The 9,664-nt window shown below is 46.1% G+C and overlaps 1 protein-coding gene across 1 annotated transcript in view; it reads left to right on the top strand.

The window, feature by feature from the left end:
* LOC101854989 (tetratricopeptide repeat protein 28) overlaps window positions 1–9,664 on the top strand; it is a gene marked incomplete at its 5' end in the record, with an annotated part of 136,671 nt that overhangs the window by 124,091 nt on the left and 2,916 nt on the right. Inside the window, 10 exon segments of the mRNA XM_013079244.2 lie at window positions 8–260; window positions 813–987; window positions 2,027–2,099; window positions 2,624–4,126; window positions 4,828–5,059; window positions 5,401–5,477; window positions 5,780–5,888; window positions 6,574–6,681; window positions 7,450–7,664; window positions 8,702–9,664. The exon segment at window positions 8,702–9,664 is cut by the window's right edge and continues 2,916 nt beyond it. Of these exon segments, the coding sequence (XP_012934698.1) occupies window positions 8–260; window positions 813–987; window positions 2,027–2,099; window positions 2,624–4,126; window positions 4,828–5,059; window positions 5,401–5,477; window positions 5,780–5,888; window positions 6,574–6,681; window positions 7,450–7,664; window positions 8,702–9,664 (3,708 nt within the window).

Here is a 9,664-nt window from a genome sequence, read left to right as displayed (position 1 = left end):
CACACAGCGTGTTCTGGTCTCCCTTGACCGCCATGACGAAGCCCTGGTAGTGGCCGAGCGTGCCTGTACCCGCGCCTTCATTGACCTACTTCTGGAGCGCCAGGCGGGCTCCGCTGGACTCTTTAACGGCACAACCATGGACCTCACTCCTATCTCCACCGAGCAGATCACCAGCACCGTGGCCGCACAGAACAGCTTCGTCCTCTGTTTCTCCATAGCTTCAGGCCATCTTTACAGCTGGCTGCTGACGCCAAAACAAGGTGACAATGTGCAACTTTTGGTGTTGTTATTGCTGTTGCTGTTGCTATTTTTGGGATTTTGTTGTTGTTGCTGTTGTTGCTTCTGTGGTTGTTGTTGTTGTTGTTGCTGCTGTTGTTGTGGTTGTTGTTGCTACTGTTGTTTTGTTGTTTTTGTTGTTGTTATGTGTGTGTGTTTAATGATGTGCTCAATTTATTTTTGATATCATATATTTTATCAATTGAAATTATTGGGATCAATTGCCGTTACCGTATTACATTGTCTGTTTTCTGCTCTCTCCCTGCTCTCTCTCTCTCTCTCTCTCTCTCTCTCTCTCTCTCTCTCTCTCTCTCTCTCTCTCTCTCGTAGTAACACCCCTAATCTTCGGCACTTATGTGACCTATTTGTGTTGCAAGTGCTGTAAAACTCTTACCAAAACGTAAACCAACTCCTTCTTTTCTTTGTATATTAGTCTTTAGTTATACATATAGTCTTTGGAACTTATACGACCTATTTGTTTTGCAAGTGCCGTAAAACTCTAACTAAAGCTTAACAAAAACTGTGTCCCTCTGCAGGCATCGTCAAGTTCCACAGCACGCGCCTATCGGACCTGGAGTCAGACAGTGAGTCCGGAGACACCCAGTCACTGGTCAGTGTGTCCGGCCTGTCACTGCTTGACCAGTGTGTGGGTCAGGTCCGGGAGTCGATGGGCATAGAGAGTCACATCAGCACCACGGCCACTGGGCACAGGTCAGTTTTAGCTTTGTTGCTGTTGTTGGTATTTGTTGTTGTTGTTGTTGTTGTTGTTGTTGTGTGTGTGTGTGGTAGCCTATCCGTTCGAAATGTTCTTCTTCTCCTCCTCCTCCTCCTCCTCCTCCTCCTCCTCCTCCTCCTCCTCCTTGTCATAACAATCAAATCAGCATCATTCATCATCATCATCATTACTTTATGCATTTTTGTACGTCAATTAATGTAGAGTCCAACCTAGCAAACGTGTCCAACTTGAGCCATAATAACCCTCTCTCTTTCACTCTAGGCACACTCCTTAACAATACAATATCGTCATCACCGACATGCTTTTCGTGTCGTCAGTCCACATCATTTTCTGATAGCCTCTCCTGAGGGTAGTTGGTGGGTGCTCTAGTGTGGTTTGCTCCGTCTGTCCTATTAAACATCTTTCGTCTTAGCTCTCCTCCTTCTTGTTTGTGTTTGTTATTCCCATGTAACACCTCTACTCTTCAGCACTTATATGACCTAATTGTTTTGCAAGCTCCGTAAAACTCTTATTAAAACAAAACACAGCCTCGCCACTCTTCCTCTACACCAGTACTTGACTGCCTTGTCGATATCGCCCACTAATGGAAAATTTGGTACTTTTGTAGGGCGATGGGATCTCCCGAAGGTAATGCCTCCCCTGGAAATTAATACATGTAGACAGGCAGTAAGAAAATGTTAGACTCTTAAAAGTGGCTTTAGTTTCAGTAATGATTTTGCAGCTCTTGCAAGACATTAAGGTCATATCAGTGCCGAAGATTAGGGACGTTATAAGAGGGTAACATACACAAAAAGGAAGGGAAATAAGGACAATAGATATTGATTTGATTAGGAAGAAAGAGCAAACCACACAGGAGCACCAGTCAACCACCTACGTTAAGGTGTCAAAAGTGGGCGCTGGCTATAATAAGATTGACGAGCACTGATCGATTCTACGCCGCTTGATTTCGTCCTTAAAAATGTGTTTCACCAAGATTTCGAGCCATGTGTCCTCATATTGTGTCTGTGTTCCCAGGTCGAGCACCTTGCTCTGTGGTCATGAGTACAGCGACACGGACAGCGAGGCTGACGACGTCTTTCAGCTACAGGTTAGTGGAGATTTAGATTATGTTGCTCTTTTTCTTTAACATCATTGTTATAACTCTAAGAAGTCGTCACACCTTCTGACCCGATACTGAATATTTTTGTTTCTTATTTTCTTCTTTTGTCATCAATATCTGATTGTCTGTAGTACAACTTCATCTTCACGTTGCTTGAAACCCACAGTCTTTTCTTAAAATTTTAATGAATAAACCTTGCTTGTAACTCGAGACATATCTTCTTTTTTCTTAAAATGTTAATGTATTCATAATATTTCAAACTAAACTTACTGTGATAAAGCTGCAAATAGACTCAGGAGCGATTTTTAAATAAAGAATTAAGCTCAAAAGCCATGCCCAATATGACTTTCCATTGAACAAGCCCCTCAAGTCAACCGTAATCCAACAAATAACTAACAATTCTTAGAGAAAATATCCCACTTCGAGTATTCATCTTACCTTGTCGAATCTTTTCTTATCTCATCTCATCTTATATCATCTCATCTCATCACGGTGCCACATTTCCTTCTCAGCTGGAAGAGCTCGGTGACCGCCTGAACGCCGACACTGACCGCACCGGCTTCCTGGCCATGCTCAACCGCAGCCACAACCTGGGTGCCAGCAGCTACAGCCTCGGCAGCGTCCTCAGCGCCGTCAGCAGCAACAGCGCCGGCAACATCAACAGCAGCAGCAGCAACAACAACAACAACAACAATAACAACAGCAGTTCTGGAAATGGCAGCACCACCAACAATGTCAGCAGTAGTCATAATACAATGGGTAATGTGAGCAGTGGTAGTAATTTGACAGTGGGTGGGGCGAAAGGCGGGACTTTCAGCGGGGGTGGGAGTATGGGCAGTATGAGGAGTCTGGGCGTGGCTAGTAACGCCAGTGGGAGTGTCCGCAGTCTCAATAGGCGGTTCAGCTTAAGGTCAAAGTTCGGCAATGGCAAGTCGCCTCTGGCTCTTCTGTACCAGTTCCTGATCGAGCCCATGGAAGCTGCGATAGCGGACTTAAAGGAAGCGGAGTCTATCACCAGCGCTGGGAGTGGGGGCGGGATGGGCGGGGCTAGCGATACCATCGATCTTGTGTTGGTTCTTCAAGGTGACCTGTACCTCATCCCTTTCCTCATGTTGAGGAGGGAGCAGGCGGAGAGTTTCCTCTTCGAGAAGTACACCACTATCATTGTACCGTCCATCAGCGCACTCCAGAACTCTCAAAATACTGACACTAGGGGTCGTTCCATCATCCAATCATCGGGCGCGCTAGTGGTAGGCAATCCCCGCCTCACGCCAATCATCTGTCAACACTGGCACCTTCAGGAGATACCAGGGGCGGAGTTTGAGGCGCGGATCTTAGGTGAACTCCTCACGTGCCGGCCTCTGATTGGCCCAGAAGCCACAAAAGGGGCGGTGCTTCATCAAATCGAGCAAGTGGAAGTAATCCACTTCGCCACACACATTTCATGGAAGTTATCCTCAATCGTTCTCTCCCCTGGCGAGTTTCTCTCCAGCCCGAGCCAGCACTTCCCAATCGTCGACTCAGAAGACAGCTCCAGCGATCTGGGCATGATGGGAGGACCATCCCTCTCGGAGTACCTCCTCACAGCCGCAGACATTCTCAACCTCAAACTCCGTGCCAAGCTGGTCGTCCTCAACTCCGGCTACACAGACGACAGAGCTGGAAGGGTTAACACGGACGGTGTTGTAGGGTTAACTCGAGCACTTCTCTCAGCCGGGGCGCAGTGCGTTCTTTTCTCACTGTGGCCCGTGCCCGACCCGGCCTCCAAGTTGTTGATGAAGACGCTGTATACGTCACTACTAGACGGGGTCAAGGTCACTCGAGCGTTGTCCAAGGCAGTCAAAACGGTGCAGACGACCGCCCAGTTCTCCCATCCGTCCAACTGGGGAGGGTGGGTGCTGGTAGGCGCGGATGTGACCCTGAGTTCAAAGGTCGCGTTGATGGGCCATGCTCTAGGTCAGATTGTGGAGGCTCACGGGACGTGCAGGCAGACGCTGAAGGTGTTGCTGCATCTGGTGAGTGTGTGTGTGTGTGTGTGTGTGTGTGTGTTTAGGGGGGGGGGGATGTGTGTGCATGGGAGGAGGGAGAGGTTGTTTGAGGGTGTATGAGTGTGTGTGTGTGTGTCTTTGTGTGTGGGTGTCGGGGGAGGGGGGTATATTGGTCTAGGTGGTGCGTGAGAGAAACAGAATGAAATAGAGGGACATAGAAACAGAGAGAGACAAAAATAAATAGATCGATAGAGAGAGAGAGAGAGAGAGAGAGAGAGAGAGAGAGAGAGAGAAAGAGAGAGAGAGAGATGTTAAGGATGACTGGAAGAGCATGACCGGAAACATGATTTAAACATCACCCAAAGTCCTCTTATTATATTATTTGTCTGTGCCTATATACCAAAATATTACTAAGCCTGTGTATATTCATTTACTTATAACAATCTTACACTTTTCTTAAACAATTCATGGGGTCTACTGTCCCCATCCACCTCCTTTCCCTTTCCCTCCCTTTAAAGTCTCTGGGAATGGTTGGCGGATGCTCTGGTGTAGTTTTCTTCTTTTCTATCCAACAACTATCGTCCTTATCTATACTCTGCTCCTTCTTTTTTAAAATTTTGTGTTTATTACTCTTTTGTAACCCCTAATAGTCAGCACTTATCTGACCTTTTTTTGTTGCAAGTGCCATAAAACACTCTTTAAAACAAGTGAAACCAATCTACCACCAGGTCGAAAAATCTCTTCAGCGCATCCAGCAGGGATGTCGAAACTCCATGTTCACCACACAGCAAAGTATCGAGAACAAAGTGGGGCAGGTGGCTGGCTGGAAGGACCTTCTGCAGGCTGTAGGGTTCAGGTTCGAACCCTCCACCGGTGGTCTGCCGCCTGCTGTCTTCTTCCCTCAGTCAGACCCTAACGAGAGACTAACACAGGCCAGCGCTAGTCTACAGGCTTTTCTGGGTAAGATATAATAATAATAATAAAACACAGCTAAGAAAGTATTGGATTGGGATACACTCGGGAAGAGATCAAAGGGAAGACCCCATGGAACGTGGAGAAGAGTCACATAGAATAAGGTACAGAAAAGTTGGAGGACTTGGATTAATATCAAGAGGCTCGTCCTTGATAGGGAAATGTGGAACGTGGTCGTGGCCTATAGCCTAATCCTGGGTGAGAAAGGCATTGAAAACGATGATGATGGATGATGTCACTTTTTCAGTAGCAGGTTATTATTCATTAATTTCTTGAAATGCATTGTGAGTATGACAAGACTCAAATTATACCTTTCTTTCTGTCCATAGGTCTCCCGACCAGCTCCGTTAGCGCTATGTCCAAGTTTGTGGTCAATTTTGACGTAGGAGAGGCGCTCATACAAGTGGTGAGTGGGATTATCTCACGAAGATTTCATGGTTACTGGTGTTGCTGTTGTTGTTGTAGCTATTGTTGTTGTTGTTGTCGTTGTTGCTGTTGTTGTTGTTTGTTGTTGGTGGTGGTGGTGTTGAGCATGGTATCGATGCGCAAGCTATCAGCACGTGAGTCTTGCATTGTCGTGTAGGTTTTGTGTGTGTTTGTGTGTGTGTGTGTGTGTGTGTATGTGTGTGTGTGTGTGTGTGTGTGTGTGTGTGTATATGCGTGTGACTCTCTCCTACACTTTAACTCACACTCAACATTCCCTCACAGCTCCGAGAGATCCTGAGCAAGCTATCAGCCCGTGAGTCCGGCATTGATGTCTGCGTCGACGTGCGCCTGTGGGGCGTGTCTGGTTGTCACGAGTTTCTCGCCTCTCTAGGTGAGTATGCCTCTTTATTTCATAACCTACATAGTATGTGACAATCGCCAATTGAAAGTTACGTTGAGAAAAATTAATGACTACTTCCTGTATTGAAAGAATATTATGTCCCGTTATTAACAGTTACCTTCTTCTGTTACAATCGGCACATTATGTCCCATCTATACAATGTGATATTATCCTGTTAAAATCAATTACTGCATTATCTTGTTTTTATAAAAGCACTGACTCTTGTATAATTATTTTTTTAAATGTTGACTATTTACACTCGGCAATGTGGCATCTCATGTTTAAAACGTTGACTTTCTCCTCTTAGCAAAATAATGCTGTTCTCATGTTTAAAAAATGACTATCATCTCCTCCACCCCCTCACTCCCCCCTCTATCCATCCTCTCTTTTTATCTCTTTTTCTTCCTTTTAACGCCCCATTTCCACAGGTTTGTTTGAATTGTGGGGCGTGTCTGACTCACGAGTTCCTCGCCTGACACAATTGTTGCCTAAATAGAAGGATTGTAATTTTTAAAATATCAATATCCCCTTCTCTCTCTCTCTCTCTCTCTCTCTCTCTCTCTCTCTCTCTCTCTCTCTCTCTCTCTCTCTCTCTCTCTCTCTCTCTCTCTCTCTCAATGATTTTTCTATCTCCCCCTCATTCTTCTCACCCTTTCCCATGTTCACATCTCTTTAGGTCTGGACCTGGTTGACGTAGGCTCAGACAAGGTGACGCTGCGACTCAGCAAACAGGCCGTGAGACGCCACCTACAGTTTGCCCTGCAGGCTTTGGTCTCTGTGTTTGGTGAGTGACCTAGCTAGACGGGTCGCTACCTCAGATTTCCAATGTTCTATCTTTTATTTTTTGGCCGTTTTGAGTTACTAAGACCACGAAGTCGGAGACCAAATTTTCTGTGCTCTATCAAAATCGTAAGATTAATCAGAGCCGTTATCAAGATATTCAAGGAATTGACTTCGCAAAAGCTTAACATGTTGTGAAACTCAAAATCTTTTACGTCAAAGTTCTCCAAACTAGGTACTGTGGAGATGTAACTTTGTAATTCTGTTGTAGCGAGGTGGTAGGTTGTTGGAGGGTGACACTTGGGGCTTCTAGGCCGTGAGGCGCCTCCTGCAGTTTGTCCTGCAGTTTCTGGTTTCTGTCTTTGGTGAGTGACCTAGTTAGATAATGGGTCTATCGAAGGTGAAACCTGGGACTTCTAACGCACATTTCGTATTTTTCTGTGAGATTTCTGTCTGTTATCATGCCCATGTACCTCTTTTCAGATATGGATTTTGTGTGTGTACGAGTCGGTGTAATTGAGTGAGTGAGTGAGAGAGAGAGAGAGAGAGAGAGAGAGTGTGTGTGTGTGTGTGTGTGTGTGTGTTGTGTGTGTGTGTGTGTGTGTGTGTGTGTGTGTGTGTGTGTGTGTATGTGTGTGTGTGTGTGTGTGTGTGTATCCATGTACACATGAATAATTATTTTGTTTTCTCTTTGTCTTGCTATGTCCTTCATTCTTTAGCTTATTCATTCATTCATTTACACATTCGTTCATCTTTCTCCATCCACCCACAGACACACAAGAAGCACCCCGGAGCCTTCACCTCGACACCTCCAGCTCCATGGAGAGCCTCTCTTCCACCCAGTCGGGAGGACCTTCCTCTTCTTCTTTCTCCAAGTCTTCTGTCACTCCGCCCACCTCACCGCACTCCCGCGGCAAACGATCACTTTTCAACCCAGCTGAGATGGAAAAGGTCAAGAACGCCCACCGGAACGCGTTGATGATGCAGGTCAGATTGGACGTTTTGTATTTGTGTACCTTTTTTTATTTTCCAAGAAAGGTGTTTTGGAAGGGTTTCTAATGCGTTTCTGCTGCTGCTGCTGCTGCTGCTGCTGCTGCTGCTGCTGCTGATGATGATGATGGTGATGATGATGATGGTGATGATGCCGAAGAAGAAGAAGAAGAAGAAGAAGAAGAAGAAGAAGAAGAAGAAGAAGAAGAAGAAGAAGAAGAAGAAGAAGAAGAAGAAGAAGAATACATAAAATGGTTTCACCAACGGATACTTATTGTGAACTAAAGGTTTAGATTCAGACTCAGCAGAGTAGAAAGGAAAGGAGATCTCATTATGAATGTAACAGTTGTTACCAACAAAAAAAAAAAGCCCATCGCAACTTCACATTATAATATCACTACGGACGTAATTTTTTGCTTTAAATTCCTCCACCCCATCCTTACCCTGAAAAGGGGATATTTTGAGTCAAGTATCTGTTACATTTGGTATTTAAAAAAATTCTATTTTACTTCAACTTCTTCTGTTGGTCTGAAATGGATGTTTGGACTCAAGAGTCTGTCTTTTGATGTCCACAGAGTCTTTTGAATAAAGGGCTCTCGTATTCGACAGTTCAACTCCAACTTAACTTTCTTATTCATGACGTGCATGACTACTTTGTGTTAGTTTAGTTTTTATATATATATATATATATATATATATATAAAACAGCATCCCCGCAAATAACCAGATACTCGAAAAAAAATATTCCCGCTCTTGAGTGGAACTCGCATCTTCTGTGTGTGACAGTAAAGTGCCTACCCTCCTCACCATGCATGCCAGTAACATCTGTATGTTGTCTATGTTTCTGTGGTTATTTCTAAAAACTAATATGTTTTTTCTCTCCCTCCCCCCCTCCCCTTAAAAAACCGTCTCCCTATTTTAAAACTTCTGGCCGTCTTCTGTGACAACGTCTATCCATCTCATGAATGCCTCAACGCTCCACACACACACAATTTGTCTCCACCTCGTGTCTCCTGCACTGCACGGGTCAACAGGGCAGTCTCTCTGGTCGCCAACTGGACGGCTCCCTGTCACGGTCAAGCACGTCTGACCAGTCCACCCCCTCTGCCTCCCCCCGCTCCCCACAGTCCCCACAACTGGACCCCGCACTCCAGCTGTCCCACCAGAACCGGATACGCAGCCTCTACCCTTACGACACCACCACAGCCCGCAGTGCCTCCCTCTGCTCGCCGTGCCAAATGGATAGCAACAGCGACAGCAATCGAGATTCCCCGAACTTTTCCGGGAATTACCCTTCCAACGGGGATTCCCCTCGTGTGGTGGCGTCGGATGGTGTCGGTGGAGACGTAGACAGGAGTGTGGGAGATCGGCTCGAGAGTGTGTCTTCCACAGACAGTCGCGGCTCTGCCGTGAGGTACGGCGGTTCTCTGGCCAGCTCTGTGTCTGAGGCAGACGCCGACTTTGTAGATTCTCCCCGCGAAGATGCGACAGCCGGAAATAGTTTCAGGGAGACATCAAGGCAGTTGTCGGGATCTCTTAGGAATAGCCAGAAAAGCAGAAATGGATCGTCTTCTCAGAGCGAAAGTGCACCAAAATCTGTGACATTTGCTGAGAATTTGATTAGCGAAGAGATCTCTTTCGATCCGTCTAGTCCGCGTTTGGATTATTCTGGGAGTGAGGACGGTGGAGGCAGCGCGAGTAGTGATTTACCCCCCTTGCCGCCTCGGCAGCAGAGGTATCATGACAATGTGGAGGAGACTTCGGTGGAGGAACTTGTAAAAGAACACGGGGAGGAGGAAGCGGAGGAGGAGGAACATGAGGAAAAAGACACCGGAGTGAAAACGGCCGGCCAGCTCAGGGAGCATTTTGAACGAATGAGCAAACAAAATGTTCAAACGTCGTCCCCATTAATGAAAAATAAATCGTCTCCATCTTCTAGCGGTCCGAGCCTTTCTTCCAGGAAGCCTGCAAGAGATTCAGGCGCTGATGACGTCACT

The sequence above is a fragment of the Aplysia californica genome, unplaced genomic scaffold (assembly GCF_000002075.1).
Source record: "Aplysia californica isolate F4 #8 unplaced genomic scaffold, AplCal3.0 scaffold00003, whole genome shotgun sequence".
NCBI classification, from domain to species: domain Eukaryota; kingdom Metazoa; phylum Mollusca; class Gastropoda; order Aplysiida; family Aplysiidae; genus Aplysia; species Aplysia californica.
Note: the sequence above shows the minus strand (reverse complement) of the source record. Positions and strands in the feature narration are given on the sequence as shown.